The following is a 19,665-nucleotide window of genomic DNA, read 5'->3' on the forward strand; positions in this document are numbered from 1 at the left end:
ATCAGTGAGTCAGTGTGCTACAATCGTGCAGTGGATGTTGATGCTGATGATAGTGCACACCGAACGCAATGTGTCATTGGTGCCGAATCCGCAGAGCGTCCACATGCTGTAGAGCAATCGCAAACCGAACTTGAGCTGTTCGGGAGGGTGTTTCAAGTGCCATCAATAGTGAGACAGTTTTTTTACTCTACGCCGATTATAGCAAGCGTAGCGCCATCATCCATTAACTATTGTTTGTGTTGGTATTCTGTGGTGTGTTGTTATAGAAGGCTTTTTTTCCTCAATGCGTGATGCATTCACAGAACGTTACACTCGCATCAGCGTTACAGAATTGGTCAAATCATTTTTTAATTAATTGCAATTGCAGTGGGGTCGTGAAGTGGAGCGTTTGAGGTGTTACCAGAGGCATGATCATAGGGCACACGAGTTAAGCAAAAATGGTTTGGCTGACTTCATCCCTATCGGAAACAAATCTTCCCTGGAAACCAATTCCGCCGTCACTGGTTCGGATGTTGATAAGAAAAACATGTTTATCGCCTAATTATTTTGAATTTTCATAACATTTCATTTATCATTGGTGAATAGATTTTCCACGAAATCTACGGAAGCAACCACCCAAAATGTAGTATATAAAGGGTTGTGTTCGCCTCAGGAATTCATCAAACTTTCTAAGCTCTAGCAACGCGTAAGCAGCCAAGATGAGGTATGTTACAAACGCTGCCATCGGCATGTTCATCACCCTTAATCCACTAAATTTTCCTTAGTTACACCGCATTCCAACTGGAGGTTCTCGAGCGGCACAACCAACTGCGTGCAAAACATTCGGCAGCACCGTTACAGCTTGATGCTGGAATGTGTCAATATGCTCAACAATGGGCCAATGTAAGCAATCGGGCCACCAGCTGGTCATGACATTTACTCCAATCCCGTAATTCCGTACTTCGCATTTCTAGCATCTGGCAAGCAGGAATGTCATGCAGCATCGTAGCAACAACAAGTACGGCGAGAACCTCTACGCCTCTTTTGGAAAGAGCAACGTCTCAGGCTACGAAGCGGTGGACTCGTGGTACAATGAGATCCGGTACTATACCTTCGGTGCTGCCAACCCGTCCAACTTCTCGCAGGTGGGCCACTTCACCCAGGTGGTGTGGAAGAAGTCGCGCACTCTGGGTGTTGGAATAGCTTCAAAGGGGACCAGTATCTACGTCGTTTGCAACTATGACCCACCCGGTAACTTTGGAGGACAATATCCTGCCAACGTAACTAGATCATGATATGCTTAAGATCCGCGGAACACGGCATTGTAATGTTCCGTCGATGTCACTAAAACTAAAAGTTCACCAGAGTACCAACACTGGAATGAAACAGAAAATATAATGCATACAGTCATTGTACCTGTAGTTGTCAGAGAAATATTTCTCAAACTTTCTTTTGCCCTTGGCTCCCAGCATAGACGTCAATTTTGGCAAACTCTTGGTTAATCTCTATTAAATTCTGTACATTTTTTGTAAAATAATAAGAGTAATCGCAAGAAGTCAATTGTGAACACCCGTTCAACGACTTCCTTTTTTATGTTATCACTTTGCCATATGCTGACTGAAGAACAATAAAAATAATCAAATGTTGACATTTTCTACTAATCAATGATTTGACTTACTTCTTCTTCTTTCCTGACCTAACGATCCCTTAGGTCATGCCTGCGATTTCTGGCTTACTAGACTTATTGGTACCGCATAGTTGGATATTGAATCCTCACTATGTTGGACGGACGGTCCAGATGAAATTTGAACTCCGGTTCTGCCATGTGAAGAATTTCGCTGCTGTCGCATCTACTACCGGGCCGCTTCAACTAATTATTTAAGGTTTGAATTACTAATTATTACCAGTAATTCAGGGACCTACCACCGGTGTCTGGCCTCCCGAGAAGACTTTCCATCGCCCGATAGTCAGTCCTGCTCCATGGGGAGAGCCATGGAGGACACTATCCTGCAAAGCAACCTGATCGTAAGTGACTGAAAGCTGGTCGGAAAGTGTGGATGGAGCAAACGGTAACCGTATTGGTTGTGAATCAGTGCTACAGAAAACAAACCAGTGTCCGTGACTCATATTCTTTCGCTAGCATCTATAAACTGATGACAGTGTTTCTATTTGGTCTTCACATCCACACCTCTTAATCGACACAATGATAAGGTGGGTTCGTTCGTAGATAATAGCAGCGGAAACGATATCAAAATTTATATGCTTCATAGCAATGTTACGTCTTTATGGCACCGATGCCCCCGGGCAGGTGAATCTGTGTACATGGATATAAATGAGTTGTCTTGATGATAGGCTCGATATTCGTAGAAGAAACACTCGCAAGTGTTAACGTGCCAGCAATATGAGGTAGGTAGAACCATTTCTAACTCGATAGAAAAATTGTGCACTGCCTGTCAAATGTGGCGTACAAATAATCTGTCCGTGCAGTTTCTCTCAGTTTCAGCTCGATGTGCTACGGCGCCACAACGAATTGCGAGCCAAACATTCTGCCAATCCGTTACAGCTTAACAAGGAGCTATGCGAATTTGCGCAACAATGGGCAAACGTAAGTAGACGATCAGTTTTACGGAGCCGCAAACCGAAAACCTTGATCACTTGAGCTACTGCCATTCACAGAAACTGGCCGCCGAAAACAAGCTGCAACATCGCTCGACGAACGAGTACGGCGAGAACCTGTACGCCTGCTTCGGACGGGCCAACTTAGAAGGACACGATGCCGTTGACTCCTGGTACGGTGAAATTAAAAACTACACCTTCGGTGCCGCTGATCCGGGAAACAATTTCTCCAACGTAGGACACTTCACCCAGGTCGTATGGAAAGGTTCCCAGCGTTTGGGGGTTGGCACGGCTGCCAAGGGCACGAGTGTGTTTGTTGTGTGCAATTACGATCCACCAGGAAATGTGTACGGTCGATACGCGGACCATGTGTCATCAAAGTGAAGTGGTTAAGATTAGAGTCTAAGAAAAAACAACGCTCAACTTAGTACAATTGAATGTGAAAATCAGATCACCTGTTTACATGACGACTTTCCACCGGATAATTTATTTGTTGCCATCCTTTGACCTTCCTTTCGCCGTTCGATCTCCACTGGATGCTGCGGTTCTGAATGTGATGCAATGCTTGTCGAGAAAGGCAATCAGATCCTATTCGATAAAAATAAACTCATACGTTAACATAATCTGGCAACTCAAATAACTGGAACGGCCTGACTCGCCGTAGTCTCAAACATTTTGACTTAAGACTTACATTAGTTTCGTAGCGCATACCAGCCTCTTTCAGCGTCCCGTAAATGTCGTCCAGATTAATCGGCTCGTAGCGCAGTATCTGCCGCTGTAAGGATTCGCTTTCCGCCACTAGATTGAAGAAAGCTATGTGTAGTGGAACAGCACACCAAGCGATCTGAAAACATTACAATCGGTCTTTAGTAATTCACAGCTTTTGTACAACAAACATGCTTATTGCACCTTTTTGCGTGGCTTCGAGGGCAGGAAGCAGTCTGTGACCGTTAGGTCCAACTTGAAGGCGCATTTTCGAGGCGTTTTTAACGCAATCGAACTGCATGGTGTTGAAATCTGCTTTTGCTGCTGCTCGGTGGTCTCTTCGGCCGTACAACGAGCGTGTTCTTTTGGTGCTACTGGCACGTTTCGTTCGTTCTCCCTTTCCACCAACATCACATATGGATGCATCGCATCGAATAAATAGTTCAGAACTCGAATAGCTTTACTCCGCTGCAATGCCTTCAACCCGTACTTGAACAATTCACGTTCAATTTCCGGCGTTGACATGTCTTCATACGCAGGAGGCTTCTGGTTCTCGGGCGAAGTGCTGATCACATACTCGGTTGGAGCCATGCCTACGGTAGCCGATTCTAACTCGTTAAATTTGTTTCCAAAATTATCGCGCTTTGATTGTTTTGAGGCGTCCTTTTCATGCGGAGTCGAAGACGAAGGCAGCCTGGTTTCAGAGACGGTTCGTTTTAAAGCCGTGTGATTGCTAGGCGAATCAAACTGTGTACAGGATTTGACTCTACCCAAAACCTTACCACCAGCTGAAACGTTACTGATCAGAGGACTTTGAGATGCGATCATTTCGGCCTCTATTGCATGATCGTCGAAGTTAGGCTCTTCATAATTGTGTAGATAGTTGCATAACTCATCAGATATTTCAGGTACGTGATTACTGCTGACTTTCCCTACATCCCGATGAGTCTCCGTGTTTTCCTCCTTCTCGCCTGTAACTTCCGTCCCAAACGATTCTAGGACGATTGCTTGATTACTCTCTTTAGGCGACAGTGTAGCACTCGCAACAATTGGCTGGGAGTTAGATCTTCCAATTTCCGATTTACTTAACCCGTTTTTTATACTCTGTTTCGATTTTAATGGGGGTAAGTTGAACTCCTTCACTAAGTGATCTAAATAGGCGAACGTGTTTTCTCCATGATTGATACCTCCAACGATCGTTTCATCGTCGTTCGAAGAAATGATTGCAATTTCTGGTTCTTCTTCCGCAGGCAATACACATTCAGAAGTTGGAGGCGAAACGTTTAAACTTTCTCTGCTTTGCTCGAACGGTTCAACAACGTGGTAGTGGATTGTCATGTCAGGATCCTCTCTTGGTTGATCAGAATCCTCTTCATCAGCTGACTCTGCTCCTCGAGCTGGAATTCTCGACGATTCCCCACGGATAGAATAATTCACCTCATCGTCAGAAATGTATAGCACATCGTCATCCTGTGTACCATTCAGCTGACTGCATTGTGTTTCCGTTGGACGGTTCACCCCCATTTCCTCAAGATTCGGTGCCGGTTTGTCGATAGCAGGAGCATCCTCTATCAAATCAACCGTTTCTACCGTACTGGCCATGCCTTCCATTGCCTCACTAAGCCGTACTTTAATAGCAAGTCGATGGAATGAAAGGTCCTTTTCCGCAGAGAATCGTACTTCATCCCTCGCGCATGAATTCCTGTCTTTTTCCACAGTCTCTTCTCCTACCGGCATGTTTAGACAATTGCCATCATTTTGTTCAAGTTTATTGCACTTGCCACTTTGCTCCTTCTGCACCATGTCCCCGGACGCCTTGTTCGTCGTTGCAACGTCACCGTTTGATGAAGTCGTTCCCACCGGTACTTGCGATGCTGCAGAAATCTTCTCTAGACAGTAAATAAATGTGTATAAAAGGGTTGTATTTTATTATTAACGGACAAACAACAGAATGTTCAAAGCAATGTATTCGTCGTCAAGCGTTGTTACCTTCTTCACTGGAATAAACTTCGAAGCTGACCATAGGATTCGGATCCGAATCGTCGAAGATGTTTTCCGAGCTCCGATGGAAAGCGGGCGGCGGACATTGAGACATTTCTGACGCAGTAACAAACTTATCTTCGTCTTCTTCGGTATTGTCGTCGAGCTCAACTACTTCTGTCCGTTCTTTAACGATTTCTTCTTCGACAGGGATTTGATCCGTTTCGCACGTTGATGGATTACTGCTTTCCATGGCCTGCTGTTTAGCATCGATGCACTGCTCATTCGCATCATCCTGCAATACACCAGCATCTTCGGCTAGCTTAACGCCGCCCGATTCATTCGAAGAAAGAATCACTACAACATTATCTGCGAGCGCAGCATTTCGATCCTCATTTTCCGTCTGGTCAGTCTTTTCAACAAAAGGCCCACTAAGTAACTGCACCTCGATCGGATCACAATCTTCCGCATTATCTCCCGTTTCCGAATCGTTGAACAAATCAGGAGAATTCATTCGGGTGCAAGTATCCTCCACCGGCTTGGCACCATTTTCTCGGTCCGGTGTGCTCTCACGGCCAGGAATTTTGCTCCAGTCCTTCAACATGCATCCCACCGGTGCTGGATTTACTTCCAACAGCTCTGGCACGTAATACTTTTCCATCAGCTGCTCACTCGGCAATTCCGTTTGTGCGATCCAAAACAGATTGTTTAAATGAGATTGAATACTATCCCACACCCTAGACGTACTTTGCCCTTCATTCATTTCCCTCATTTCTAAAGGGAATAATTTCTTTGCTTGACTGTCAATGAAAGCAGCCAACTCTTCGCTACTTCTTGGCAGCAGGTTTGTAGCCCTTTTATGCTTGATCCTTTTCACATTCTTAGTCGAGGCACTACCAAAGATAACGTTTAAATCGTAATCAGTGTAGCTGTTCTTACACCGGAAGCCAAACTGCTCCAACGTGGTACGAATGCTCACGATCCGACGCTCTTCGGACGAACCAGAGCTGCTTGCTGCAGAACAGTCGGTACCCAGCGCTTCTCCGCTGGTCGTAGGATTGCTGCTACATTCCTCCTGATCGGCCAGCGATCGTGACATAGCGAGCGCAATCTGTAGCTGCTCCGGATCGATCTGTTCAGAAGCGCTATGCTCTTTCAGCAGCTCGTGCAGTACCTCATGGTCGTTCTTGTACTTTTTAAACACTTTCCTAATGTCGCTCTGATTCTTCGAGCGTTTTGGAGCTTTCGTAGTCGTTTTCTTGGCGGCTCGCTGCACTTTAGTTTGCTTCGTCTGGGACCCCTTTCTTGATTTTGACTCCTCGAAATCATCTTCGCCTTCTTCCACTGTTTGATGTGGCTGCGAGTGCAAGAAATTACTAATCAGCGCGTTACCATCGCAGGCTTTCTTTCGAAGTTTGGGGAGCTTCGGGCCATCGCTCGGACACGCATTAGGTGATTTTTGTGGTCTTCGTCGCGAGCTTTGCTCTTTGGTTGGCTGATTATCCTCTCCAGAATCTTCGGAGTGTATCATAATGAAGGTCTCTTCCTCGGCGCAAGGATTTTCTACCCCATTTGTAAAGTACTTGGATGTTTTACCACTCACCGTACTGTTTGTGCTGAAAAGAAGCAAAAGAGAAATAAGAACACTACCGTTAAGCTCCCGTGGTAACGTATACTTTATTGACTAGCTACAAACTACATATACAAATAGGATCATCTGCTACCCGGAAATCCCTACTGTAGAATATTACCAAACTTCAGCTGGGACTACGCCCGGTGGTGGTGCGCCGACATCGTTCGGTTTGGCAAGCCTTAGCTTCGCGAACTTCAATCGTTTGCTCATCTCTACTTCTTCGCTTGCTCCTCTTTTTCGTCTTCAAGAAGCTTTCGTATGGTATCACCTCGCTTCGGTGCGATTAAACTAAATCGCATCAAGTTCCGCCGATCAATTTCCTCTTCCGTCTTCTCGTAGAAATCTCTCCTCATCCGCTGCTTCAGATCGTCGCCACCGATGTAACTAACGATAGTGCTGCAAGGGGGAACATAAAGCAATATATCACACCATCCGCAATGCTGCCAACTTAGGTGTTGCGCTCTTTCAAGCCTCCATCGAGCAGGATCATGTTTGTACTTACTAGTACGTAGCAAAGACCGCAGTGCCGGCCGCTATCACGAGCCAGGCAAACTGGTTGCGCGTCTTGTAGATCACGGTACCCTTCGTACGGCGCGGTTTCCAGCCACTCGTATCGACACCACCCATTCCACCTGACCCACACGCGAAAGCACGTTCGTCGTTCCGGTGAATAAACTAGTAGAAACTTACAAAATATTCTAATAACAGACACAAACGCTTGCGAAACGCATTTCCTGCGCCTTGGCGGATTTTTTACTAGATTCACGCAACAATGCACCGTGTGATTTTGACGTTTGACAGCCGCGATTGAAAACAAACGGATTTTCTGCTACGCACTGCGTTTACAGCCGTCCGAGTTGGGTTGAGTTTGTTGATAAACACAATCCGCGGCAAATTCAGCCGCATAGCCGCAACAATAGATGAAATAAAAATGTAAATTTTGTGTGAAAAGTGTAAATATTTGTTCACTATTAACAGAAGGATTTGCCATTTTTTAAACTGCTTTGTGTCACGAATGTTTGAGCGCTCAGAAGGGGAAACAACGATTAGAAAGTTCTTCACGCAATTAGAAAGTTTATCCCGGCAAGTTGTTATCAGCAAAAAAAAACTGCATCAAATTGCAAATATCCGAAGGAACATCAAAACCCCTGCAAGGTAAATTGGTAAAGGCTTATTCATATAACCAAATCATCATCATGGACACCTTACTTTCACTTCCACTTCCTCCAGCGAAGCATAGCGAACAACGCACACCATCAGCGCGCCAGAGCTAATCAATTTATCGGTTCCGTTTCTTTGCAGCTTTGCAAGCGCATACGTTGCATATGCTGGTATGACACCGACTCTGAACCAGCATCAATCAACGCTATCCCCACCACTGCCACTGCCGCGGCTTGTTTCTATCGATGATTTTATCGGTTTAAATTGAAATCGTACCGTTCACCCCGAGACGATGACGACGATCTGGCAGAGCTTCTTGCGCAGTGGTGCGACAACAACGTTAGCGTTACGTCGCCGTCCTATTCATCGTCTCCCGCCCGGTGCTCGGTCGGGCCTTATCTTCGCAGTCGGAAGTGATTTGTGTTGCTGCGGAAAGCACAGCGCCTTCGCACACTGCCCTTTGTAGTGTGGTTCCATGTGATGCCGGTGGTTCAAGTGGCGCTTAAGTGGCATCATCGACAAACAGTAACATTTCCACTCCTCCTCGTTCGACTTACTGCTCACTCAGCCATCAATGGAAGCGGTTGATCAACATTACATAGCCACGCTCGACGTTGGCACAACGACCATTCGGTGCTTCATATACGCGACAAGAACAAACGGGGAACCGGTCACGGTCGGTACCGCCTATGACCACGTAAGCTAATTTGTCCCAAAACCGGAAGGTTTCTAAAGAGAGATAGACCGGCAAATGTATAAAACTATACAATTTCATCAATTTTAGGTTGATTTGATTTATCCAGCCCCGGGATGGGTTGAAATAAACCCAGAAAAACTATGGACCAGCGTGTTGCAAACGATCCGTAAAGCGACTGAAGGTCAGTGGAAGTCATTATTAATTACACACAAAAAGCGCGTCTACGTTAATGTTGCTTATCTAATCGCTGAAAAATCGGCCTATGGTTTGTTCATCGGATGGCTTAACGTCACAAAAGCACGCGTATGACGTTGATTTAACGGATTTAAGCACCTCATTTAAAGTTCGCTTTTTGCGCCGGGGTTCTCTCTCCACAGATGCGAACCTGTCTATCGATCAGCTCACCTGTTTGGCCATATCGACGCAAAGAAATAGCTTCACTTGCTGGAATCGCCACACGGGGCAGGTTTACCACAATTTCATCACCTGGAAGGATTTGCGGGCCGACCAGCTAGTGCAGGACTGGAACAACAGCTTCACGTTGCGGTTGCTCAAGTTTGGAGCGAGCTTTTTACATTTCTTCACCCGAAGCAAACGATTTCTGGCCGGAAGTGTGATCAAGCTGATGAACCCGCAGGTAACACTACGGCTGTCTTGGGTGTTGCAAAACAATCCGGCACTTCAAGAGGACCTCAAAATTGGAAATGTCCTTTACGGAACGATCGATTCCTGGTTGCTGTACCGCTTGCGCCAGGGAACCGATCTCACTGGGCAGGTGGAGCATATAAGCGATGTGACCAACTGCACCTCGACCGGATTTTACGATCCGTTCGGTCAGGAGTGGGCTGGTTGGGCATTGAAACTATTCTCCATTAAGGTACGCTGTACGCAGCATGCATGGTTTACCACTCACGATACTCTAACTGTTGACTTTTTCTTGCAGAAAGAGTTGCTGCCAAAGGTGGTTGACAATTCGTACGACTTTGGCCACGTGCACGAAACACTGCTGGGAGCGAAAATCAAAATAGCCGCGTCGGTAAGCGACCAGTCTGCGTCGCTGTGGGGCAACTGTTGCTTCGAGCGCGGCGACGTGAAGGTCACGATGGGAACAGGTTCCTTTCTGAACGTTAACACAGGAACAAAGTGCCTTGCCTCGGTGCACGGGCTGTATCCGCTGATAGGCTACAAGCTGCAAAGTGGAACTAGTGCGAGCGTGGACATTAACTACCTCATGGAGGGTGCGTCCAACGATACGGGCTCCATCATCGAATGGGCGCTCAATGTGGGTTTGTTCGACGATCCAGCAGAAAGTGCCACAATGGCGATGTCTGTGCCTAACTCGGACGGTGTCCTATTCATCCCTGCGTTCAGCGGGCTTGGTGTAAGTATACTGTATAATCAGTTCAAGCTGTCTCTACGATAGCCTAACATCCTGTTCTATGTGGGTTTTCCCTTCAGCCACCAATTCAGGACGATACGGCTGGAAGTGGATTTATCGGGATAAGGCCCTCCACGCGGAAAGAACACATGGTGCGAGCCCTACTGGAAAGCCTCGCCTTCCGTGTGGCCCTACTGTACGACTGTGCGCTGAAGGAAACGGGCTTCTCTTTCACCAGCATCAAGGTCGATGGGGGAGTTTCGAAGAACGATTTCATCTGCCAAACGCTGGCCGACCTAACGGGCATTCAGGTAGAGCGTGGTGAAGTGACGGACTCAACTGCAATGGGCGCGATGTTTATGGCCGGGCTAAATTGTGGCATCTGGAACACGAAGCGACAGCTGAACGATGTGAGAAAGGTGGAGAGAAAGTTCGCCCCGGATGTGACGCAGAGGGCAACGCGGCTTAAACAGATGCGTGCTTGGGAGCGGGCGGTAGATCGGTTTAAGAAATGGTACATACTGGAGGACATTAAAAACCTAGACTGATTATGTGATATTTTTTATATAGCGGCGTGGCTTAGAACAATAAAAAATGGGCGATTGTAGGGCTGCAATCGCATTGGCTTAAATGGTTTGTCTCGCGCATCTTTTCATCTGAGTTCAGAAATCTGTATCAACAATCACATCACAGTATCATGCCGCCCTCAATAAACCTGTAGCTTAGTCGAACATCTATAATTAATAACACCCAACCGAAGAAAGGCATTTGAATATTTGAACACATGGAGTCAAAAATGCACCGCGCAGAAACCGCGCCTCGATAGGTACATGATGATGATGATGGGAATGATGATTCAATTCCCCTATTTGAATTATCTTGAATATTCGCATACAATAATGTAAATAACAATTTTATTTATTTATTTATTTATTATGATGGCTTGAAGCCGTATTGTCAAAACAACAATTTTAATTCCTATGTTAAATTTGAAATGAAAATTAATTTTTAAATTTACTTCATTCGAGACCACTTTGCCCTGTGAAAAATATCATACAATTCTCCAAACAGACCGCCCTATGGGAATATTATGCCTCACGCTTGACAAGTGTCAATTCCCACACGTTGTGCGCTTCGCTGTTGGCAGCTCTGGTTCTTTCTTTTTCCGGTCTTGAACATGGTAAGGAGTTGTTCTGCTGTTGAACCGTGATAAATAGCGTATTTTACCACACAAAATGGTAAATAATTGGTGAAACTTTGACCAACAAACGAAGCCAACCTCAGCGCAATCGATACACGAGTGTTACGCGCTATTTTATTTGAGAGCGATGCGAAATTACGTCCCTATTGTGGAACGTCGATGTTCGGCTTGCTACATGCGTTGTTGTCTGTCAAAGTTGGCCACCAACACACCACACTGGAAACCGGCCGAAAGGTGCATGTTGTGTGAAGGCGGTGTAATAATGGTTCCTTTTTTGTTTGTTTCGCACAGGGTATCGACCTCAATCATAAGTGGGACCGTAAGGTCCGTCGTACGAAGCCGAAATCGTTGGACGTGTACCTTGGGCTGTTGGTGAAGGTGAGTTGTCAACCCGGCGTGTTGTTTGCAGCACAACTTCCTGTGTGCGTCCATCGATCGTGACCAAACTAACTGGATGTGTATGTGTGTGTGTGTGTTCCCTGTGTTCTTTCGCATTTTAGCTCTACCGCTTCCTGTACCGCCGTACGCACAAGAAGTTCAACAAGATCGTGATGCGTCGTCTGTTCATGAGCAGAACGAACCAGCCTCCCATGTCCCTTCACCGTGTCGCTCAGCTGATGAAGCTGCGCGCCAAGGACGAGAAAACGATCGCTGTCGTGATCGGCACCATCACGAACGATGTCCGCATGCTGGATGTGCCGAAGCTGAACGTGTGCGCTCTGCGTGTGACGGAAAAGGCCCGCCAGCGTATCCTGAAGAACGGTGGCAAGATCTACACGTTCGATCAGCTCGCCCTCATCTCCCCGACCGGAAGGAACACCGTCCTGATGCAAGGCAAGCGCAACGCGCGTGAGGTATTCAAGCACTTCGGACGCGCTCCTGGTGTGCCACACTCCAACACTCGCCCGTATGTGCAGTCGAAGGGCCGCAAGTACGAGAAGGCTCGTGGTCGCCGTAGCAGCTGCGGTTTCAAGAACTAAGCCTGTCCAGGGTTTAGCGATTTGGGCTGCACTTCTACAGAACAACAGCAGCGACAGCATTAACATACGGGAAAGCAACCGGAAGAAGTGCAGAGCAGTTTGTGCTCTATTTGGTGTAATAAGCAGGCGTTGGCGAAGAAATACAAGGAAGGAAGATCTATTCCAAACATGAAAGTACAGTGCGTCGTCTCATGTGCGAGTGTGTGTGTATGTGACCGGAAGTTGGAAAGAAAAGCGGCAACATATTTCGTGCGTGGTTGTGTGGATTGTGAAGGTTTCAGTGAAAGGTTAATGATCCAGTTTTGATACATCTGCACAAGAAATCTTATCGGAAACGATTCGTTTCAGTCCTGCTGCATACGGACAGAATTTCCAGACGAGTTTCGATGCCGGTGCCGTTGCCCCCCCCCATGTCGTCCTTGGCCAGTCCACTGAACTAAATTTCTTCGATACGATTTCCTTCAAAAAGCAAAGTCTCGCTTCATGCCTAATTCACAATAATATATGTACTGCTTTATTAACTCCAAAAACAAATCAGCTACGCTGATAGAAGGCACACTTTTCGATAACAAAAATATACACTGTACACCGAGTGTAAAGATCCTCACAGGTGGTTATACCAATAGTTGATCAGAACCTGGTCCTGCGGCTGGACGCCCATTATCTTCTTTATTTTGGCCACATCCTGATTGGAGCTCACCTTACGAATGCAAACCACTTTGCTGCAACGAGACAAAATGCATAGATTTAACATACTTATCTTTGGTTGGCTTCTTCCTTCAATACTTGCTTTTTCCACTCTTCGACTAATACTCGTAAATGTTTGTCCAATGCATGATCGTTGAACAGCTCTTCATCGATCGCTTTGGTGATCTTCTGCAAAAGGCTGGGCACTGGGGGGGAATGAAAAGAGTGTCAGGATTACTTATTCTCCATAACATTAGAGCTGTCCTGTTACTCACACTTGCTCGGCAATTCACCCTCCCATGCGCACACCGCCACCGTGTCCTTGTCTTGATCATCGACCAGATCCACCCGCATAATACTGCTGGACGAGTGCGGTGCGATCGCTTCCTGCTTGAGGTTGATTATTCGAAACTCGTTCGCCGATGTGTACGTTTCTGCGTGGGCCCGGGCCAACTTGTGCAATGCCTCGGGCAAGAACTTTTTCAAATTTGCCACCAAACAGTACCCCTTCACCGGAGTGCCCCGGATCACTATCTGTATCCCCGTCAGCGCACAGTAACAAACGGAGAGAAAGTTTGATTTTAAAATGCTACGAAACATCCGCAGAGAGTATTTGGCACGCGTCAGCTCGTCCACTTGATCGAACGTTTTGTCACCACTTGCGAGCCCAACGCGACGCATCTGGTAGCCCTCCTTATCCGACTGCACGATGGCGAACCCTTCCTCCGTTTCCTTCCCCAACCAGACGGGCGTCGAAGGGCAGCCGAGTGTGATGCTTTCTGTCAAATAGCGAGCACCAGCCCAGAGGATGAAGGAAAAGTGGGCATGCACGTACGCGTAGATTGATTCTTTCCCAGTCAGCTCAATCAGTGACCTATTGGCGGTGATGTTCGTCGCATTGCTGGTAGACCCGCTTCCGTAGCATTTGTTAATTCGTTGCGCCCTATCCAGTCCCTGACGTCGAAGATCGTCCTCGTGTACAATACGTGCGTACTCTTGCAACTCTCTCGAAATCTTTCCCATACAGTCAGCCAGAAAAGGCTGCGTGTTGAGCAGGAACATCTTGTCCTTCATCAGAATCACGATCGAGAAGCGTTTCTGGAAGCCTCGTGCTTCGGAGTCAATCAGATGAAATGCGTGACTCAGCACGTGTCCATGCTTGGCATCACCAAAAAATACGAACCCGCCTTCGGACGCGGCGCAGCTCACTTCCGAACTAAGGCTACGGAAGGCGGCCGTCTTCACCAGCGGTACCGTCTCCCCGAGGACCGGTATTTGACTGCTGACAAAGTTGGCATTGCTCTCTGGATCGCGGCTTACCAGCCCGATATTGTTGCTGATCGAATTGCATGCTGCACAGCCTTTCCGGTCGATATCGAAGCTTATATCCAGCTGCTGGATGTTGGTTTCACGCAGCGTTTGTGTACAGAAAATAGCACCCGGTCCTAAAAACGGAAACGATCGTAGTTGGGAACTGAGAGCTTTTGGCTGGTACGTTCGGTGGATTCCTTACCATGAACTTCGCAGAAATGGCACAGTGCGATTATTGCATTCATCTGGATTTTTGCATAACAGCCAGCTCGAAATGCACAAATTTGGTGTATTTTAAAACATTTCCACACTTCACGTACTGCGTATCAGCTGGGCGCAAATTTGAAGCAAAATCAATGTCAACGTGCCAAGCGAAATAGAGCGACCCTTACTCCGATTTGAAAAGCTAAAACAAGCATTTGGTTTATCTATTGCAAGGAGCGCCTCCATTTTTCCGATAAAACGTCCCTCTCGGCATAAAATATGTCTTTTGGGGGATTAAAAAACAATAGATTTCCATAAATTCCGCTTGCGCCACGGCATGTAAACACAAACAATCTCTACTAACCTTGACCGGTCCGTCAACAACCAAATGTCAACCGTTGTGTCAAACAACGCACAGGGTAAAAAAGTGATAAAAGACTATTTTCCACCACTATACATGTACTCCAAGATGCAGTGTTGAAAAAGTGCATCGGTGAATGGACTGCATTTAACCCAGCGGAGCATGAACACCCTGAAGGCACCGTCGCTACACTCGCTGCTGGATTCCGACCATGGGTCCAACGAAAGTTTGCTGGCGGAATCGCTCCAGCTCGACATCGAAGAGGTACATAGCGCGCGCCCGTGTGTGTGTGTGCGTGTTGGAATGTAACCGACGGGATGATTAGTAAGCAAACACCCTCCCGAAAAACTGTACTTACGCCCACAATCTTTCGCTTTCCAGCTGGATGACGAAGAGTACGCAATCCCGGCCGTCGACACACTGCCAACGCTGGAAAGTGTGCTGAGCGAAATCGACAGCGATCTGGACAGTGTTTCAGCGCTCGGTGTAAGACACTCGAACGGAAATGGAACCGGAACGCAAACATCCCTCGCGGACGATGATCTGATCCGTGGCGGAACCACACCAACCCCTTCGCTGGAGGAACAGATGAAGCTGGAGTCAATTCTGCGACATGTCGTGCTGCACGGTGTAACGGCCCAGCTGACCTCGGCCGTCGATCGTGTGGATGCTGGGCTAGCTACTTCGTGTGCCGTGTCGATGATGATCGCCGTAGGTACGTCGCACGGACACATTCTGGCGTTCGATTGTACGCAAACACTGAAATGGTGCTGCCAGGAAGGAATCACACAGGGAGCCGTTTCGGCGATGGCATTCAACGAGGACTGTACCCGTTTGCTGGCAGGATTCGCTCGAGGCGCTATCCTCATGATCGATACTCAAACGGGGGACGTCATAAGGACGCTGAATGAAGTCATCACGCCGAATACGGGCGTGCTGCACCTGAAGTGGACGAACAGGCCCGCGCTTGCGTTGTGCTCCGATTCGGGTGGATCTGTTTGGAGTTTGAACTTTACCCGCCGACTTGGCATCCGGGGTTGCGATTCCCGGTGTCTGTTTAGTGGAGCGCGTGGAGAGGTGTGTACCGTCGAACCGTTGCTCATCGGTGACGAAGATCATCCACTGAAAACGTATACCATAGTGGCACTGGCAACGCTAAGCAAGTTCTTCGTCGTGCTGATACGGTCACGGTTAAAAGTGATCAAGTTTCATCCGATGGCAGGGTATCCAGATTGTTTGCCGCTTCTCGCCTGGCAGATGGTGCTGATTCAAGCGGCCGATTCGACGAGAAGCATAGATCCGGTACTGGCTGCGGCACGCGGAAGCGATCTGTTCTTCCATCAAATCATCTACAACAGTGGGCGCATCTCGTTGCTCTTCCTGCGGCACATCCAGCTGTCGTACAATCTGCTCGCCATCCATTGGCTGGGGCCGAAATCGATCGCCTGCTTGGATACGAAGGAAACCCTGCATCTGTCCGACGTCCGCACGAACCGAGAGCTGGAGGTGATTGACCTTTCGAACGTCGGACTCATGTACAACTCGGCACAGTTTAAGGGATTGGCCACGGGTGGCAATGTGTCTCCAGCGCTAGCCTTAGCAGGTGCAGCCGCCTGCTACAATACGGTAGTTTCGCAGGGCAATCAGTTGTACTTGCTGGGAGGCAAAAGTCTGCACGCAATAAATGCCCGAGCCTGGAGCGATCGCATATCATACCTTACCTCGATGCAGCGGTGGGATGAAGCGATCGAGCTGGCGATCGAAGGATACAGGGCGGCGGCCGGTCGGCATCGCAGGCTGGTATCGTCGAAGGAACGAATTTTACGCATGTACGAGGAATATCTGAGCGTCACCAAGAAAACACCGGAACTGTGCCTCGAAGCGATAGTGGCGTGTTTGATCGAAATTCAGGAAAAGTAAGCCTTCTCCGTATAAGCCATAAGCCATAACACTAACTGGTTGCGTTTCATTTCAGGCAATTGCTCTGGGAAGAACTGTACGATCGACTTCCTTCCACGGACCGTTACCTTCAAATCGTAGCGAAGCACATCGAATCCGACCATCTCGATACCGTAGCACCGAGCGTGGCGCAAGTCATGTGTGACTACTTCTGGAAGAAGGGCGAAACGGCCCGTTTGGAAAACTTGATTCTCAAGCTCAACTGGCAGTGTCTCGATCTGCACCAGGTGCTCACCATTTGCCGTAAAGAACGGCTCTACCGAGCACAGATGTATCTGAACACGAAAGCCCTTGGCGATTACACCATTTCCCTGACCGATCTCATACCGGAGATCGAGCTAGCGACGGACGACCTGCATCTCGGCAACTGCATCCTGGTGTACATCTCCAGCTGTCTCGCTGGGCGCGGCTATCCAGCGGGCGAGATTGCTCCGGAAACCATTCCCACCGTGAAGCACGAGGTGTTGCGCTGCCTGACCGTTACCCACTCAAAGAACGCCCCGGAAGACGAGCTTTCGTATCCTTACCTACGCAAACTCCTCCAGTTCGACACACGCGAAACACTGAACGTAATTTCACTCGCCTTCCAGGAGAAGGAATTCAACGGCGAACTGGGTTTGTCACAGCGTCAGCGCATCATCAACATCCTGCTTGAAATTTTAACGCCCGAACACGCCACCTGGTCACAGATTGGAGCGCTGCTGAACTTTATCGCTCAGCAGATCGCTTCCCGAGAGCTGCCAGAAAACGAGCTTCTGTTGGAGAAGGTCGTCACCTACCTGACAGCCCCCACGGATGTTCCACTGTCCAGGAGGGAACACTTCGAGCGCGAACAAACGTGGCTCGAACTGCTCTGCTCGAACTGTCTCGACCACATTCCGACGGAGCGGTTGCTCGACATTGCGCGGCAGAACCGGTGCTACCACGTAGCCGAGCATTTGCTGGAGCGTTTGGGCAAATATGAGGAAATTTTTGATTGCTACCTGTTGGACGAGTTCCGACGCGTGCAGCTGTTTGCGTACATCGCACAGCACGCGACGGACACCCGGCGCCAGATATACGCGCTGGTGGTGAAGAACCTTTACCAAATAGTGGACATAAACTGTGAACAGGCGGTGCGCGTGCTTGTGGACAGCTTCATGCGCTATTTGAGCCATTTCCTGCAGCTGCTGGAGCAGGCAGGCGTTCCGGAGCGTCTGTTTCGATTTCTGGAAGCGCTCCTCAAGCAATCGGTACAGCTGGAGACGACGGATCTGGAGCGGTACCTGGAACTGCTTTGTCAGTACCGCCCGGAAGAGGTAATCGATTTTCTCAAATCGAACGACTCGTACCGGTTGGATAATGCCGTCCGAACGATCAAGCGCTTCGAGCTGAACGCTCCCTTGATCTACCTGTACGAGAAGCAGGGCGACTACCAGTCGGCGTACGCCGTGGCCGTCGAAACGCTAAAGGACGCGCCCGAAAGCGCGTCCGAAATGTGCGCACTGCAGGTCAGCGCTCTCTGTACGCGTGCCTCCTCCGTGCTGACGGAAAGCGACCGGGAACAGCTATGGTTTTCGCTGCTTCACATCGTACTCGCCCGCAACGATCTCACCTCGATCACGAAAAACATTCTTCACTCGGCGAGCGAGTTTGTCGACCTGTCCAAGCTGGTACAGCTGGTGCTAACATCCGGCACCAACACGGGCAACTTTGGGGACATAAAGCATCTGCTGATCGGGATGCTGTCCAACTCGGCGTACGAAACGCTGCTGCTGCAGACGACGTCACGCATATTGGGTCAGGATTTGCACGCCATGTTGGCCCGCGAACGCCGGATAGCGATGCGCGGGCTGGCCGTTAAGTCGATCAAATGTATTGTGTGTCGGTCACGGCTTTACAACACCGAACGGCAACCGGTGGTCGTGATGGGCGATTGTGGCCATGCAATGCACCAGCAGTGTGCCACGAACTTCTGTACCGTTCCGATCGATTCACCGTCGGAGGCTCGTGTGGCAGGAGCAGAAGCGGACACGAAAACCGGGCCAACGTCAACAATGTATCGGCTAAAGTGTCCGCGATGTGATGCGGTGGTAGAGGAAGAATGCTCCATCCGAACGCCGGAATGCTACGCGGAGAGTGTTCCGTACGCCGATTCGAGCGCCGACAAAGGTCCAAGCACGCTGAAACTGAGTGCTCCTCCACGGGTGGGTTGAGATACGAATCGCAGGCGGCTCATAGTGGCCATTAACGATTTCCTCTTGCCCCTCCCCTCTTCGGAAACGCGCCCGCTGATCCGATTTACTAGTATAATTCCTACCAAAACTACTACACGTACTAGCTACCTACGTCTACTGTTATACCGTTTAGTCAATACCGTGTACAAGAAAGAAGATATTATTTATGTTGCATTTGTTGGCACGAGCTGGTTAGGCTACCCCCCATTCCGGTAGCGAATGTCCGATCGACAGCAAAACAGAAGAACTATGCCAAGCCATAGGAACGATGTAATGTTTCGACAGCGGAAAAGAGAAATAAACCTTGCCGTTCATTCCTTTCGAATGGTGTGGCGACTATTTGGTTTTCTTTTTGTGATTTGAGGCATGCAGAGCAGAGCAATTTTATGGATAACATCCAATTGACCTTTGATGCTTTGTGGAAGGAAGCCTTCGTGTTAATAGCAATCCAGTACGGAGACCTCTGGAGGACCTCTCGTGATGTGCTCAGTATCCTGATGAATTATTCAAACGTTTACTTCAAGGAATTCTCCAACGAGCTCCAACGCTGAATCGAATTTTCGAAAAATTTCCAATAATTACTCAACCACTGTTCAG

General features: G+C 48.3%; 6 protein-coding genes across 9 annotated transcripts; 3 read left to right on the top strand and 3 right to left on the bottom strand.

Moving 5' to 3' along the window:
• Positions 1 to 39: 39 nt before the first annotated feature.
• On the top strand, positions 40 to 3,218 carry LOC118514268 (secreted protein PRY1-like). Its single transcript, XM_036061009.1, has 6 exons — positions 40 to 252; positions 368 to 703; positions 765 to 882; positions 954 to 1,270; positions 2,467 to 2,584; positions 2,656 to 3,218. The coding sequence occupies exons 2-6, from the start codon at positions 699 to 701 to the stop codon at positions 2,977 to 2,979; spliced, it is 882 nt and encodes a 293-aa protein (XP_035916902.1). The 5' UTR covers positions 40 to 252; positions 368 to 698; the 3' UTR covers positions 2,980 to 3,218.
• Positions 3,020 to 7,815, bottom strand: LOC118512061 (structure-specific endonuclease subunit SLX4). The gene is made up of 6 exons (XM_036055921.1): positions 7,416 to 7,815; positions 7,032 to 7,309; positions 5,290 to 6,896; positions 3,505 to 5,189; positions 3,287 to 3,439; positions 3,020 to 3,183 (listed from the first exon to the last, which is right to left on the bottom strand). Exons 2-6 carry the CDS (start codon positions 7,121 to 7,123, stop codon positions 3,082 to 3,084), a joined length of 3,639 nt encoding a protein of 1,212 aa, XP_035911814.1. The 5' UTR covers positions 7,124 to 7,309; positions 7,416 to 7,815; the 3' UTR covers positions 3,020 to 3,081.
• LOC118514269 lies at positions 7,126 to 7,540 on the bottom strand. Its single transcript, XM_036061010.1, has 2 exons — positions 7,416 to 7,540; positions 7,126 to 7,309 (listed from the first exon to the last, which is right to left on the bottom strand). Exons 1-2 carry the CDS (start codon positions 7,538 to 7,540, stop codon positions 7,126 to 7,128), a joined length of 309 nt encoding a protein of 102 aa, XP_035916903.1.
• LOC118512082 (60S ribosomal protein L18) lies at positions 7,779 to 12,504 on the top strand. Of its 4 annotated transcripts, XM_036056041.1 has the most exons (7): positions 8,634 to 8,771; positions 8,859 to 8,952; positions 9,149 to 9,648; positions 9,715 to 10,152; positions 10,230 to 10,559; positions 11,642 to 11,728; positions 11,851 to 12,504. In XM_036056041.1, exons 1-7 carry the CDS (start codon positions 8,649 to 8,651, stop codon positions 12,328 to 12,330), a joined length of 2,052 nt encoding a protein of 683 aa, XP_035911934.1. In that variant the 5' UTR covers positions 8,634 to 8,648; the 3' UTR covers positions 12,331 to 12,504. The 4 variants fall into 4 exon arrangements, with proteins under 4 accessions (XP_035911931.1, XP_035911934.1, XP_035911932.1 ...); XM_036056038.1 differs by lacking the exons at positions 11,642 to 11,728; positions 11,851 to 12,504 and adding an exon at positions 7,779 to 8,068 and having other exon boundaries at positions 8,216 to 8,771; positions 10,230 to 10,780; XM_036056039.1 differs by lacking the exons at positions 8,634 to 8,771; positions 8,859 to 8,952; positions 9,149 to 9,648; positions 9,715 to 10,152; positions 10,230 to 10,559 and adding an exon at positions 11,214 to 11,329.
• A 317-nt stretch (positions 12,505 to 12,821) lies between these two features.
• Positions 12,822 to 14,761, bottom strand: LOC118512086 (folliculin). Its single transcript, XM_036056049.1, has 4 exons — positions 14,531 to 14,761; positions 13,293 to 14,462; positions 13,121 to 13,223; positions 12,822 to 13,052 (listed from the first exon to the last, which is right to left on the bottom strand). The coding sequence occupies exons 1-4, from the start codon at positions 14,571 to 14,573 to the stop codon at positions 12,935 to 12,937; spliced, it is 1,434 nt and encodes a 477-aa protein (XP_035911942.1). The 5' UTR covers positions 14,574 to 14,761; the 3' UTR covers positions 12,822 to 12,934.
• A 157-nt stretch (positions 14,762 to 14,918) lies between these two features.
• LOC118512054 (vacuolar protein sorting-associated protein 8 homolog) lies at positions 14,919 to 19,407 on the top strand. Its single transcript, XM_036055905.1, has 4 exons — positions 14,919 to 15,157; positions 15,275 to 16,809; positions 16,869 to 19,073; positions 19,109 to 19,407. The coding sequence occupies exons 1-3, from the start codon at positions 15,056 to 15,058 to the stop codon at positions 19,045 to 19,047; spliced, it is 3,816 nt and encodes a 1,271-aa protein (XP_035911798.1). The 5' UTR covers positions 14,919 to 15,055; the 3' UTR covers positions 19,048 to 19,073; positions 19,109 to 19,407.
• The last annotated feature ends 258 nt before the right edge of the window (positions 19,408 to 19,665 follow it).

Source organism: Anopheles stephensi, chromosome 3 (genome assembly GCF_013141755.1).
Source record: "Anopheles stephensi strain Indian chromosome 3, UCI_ANSTEP_V1.0, whole genome shotgun sequence".
NCBI lineage: Eukaryota > Metazoa > Arthropoda > Insecta > Diptera > Culicidae > Anopheles > Anopheles stephensi.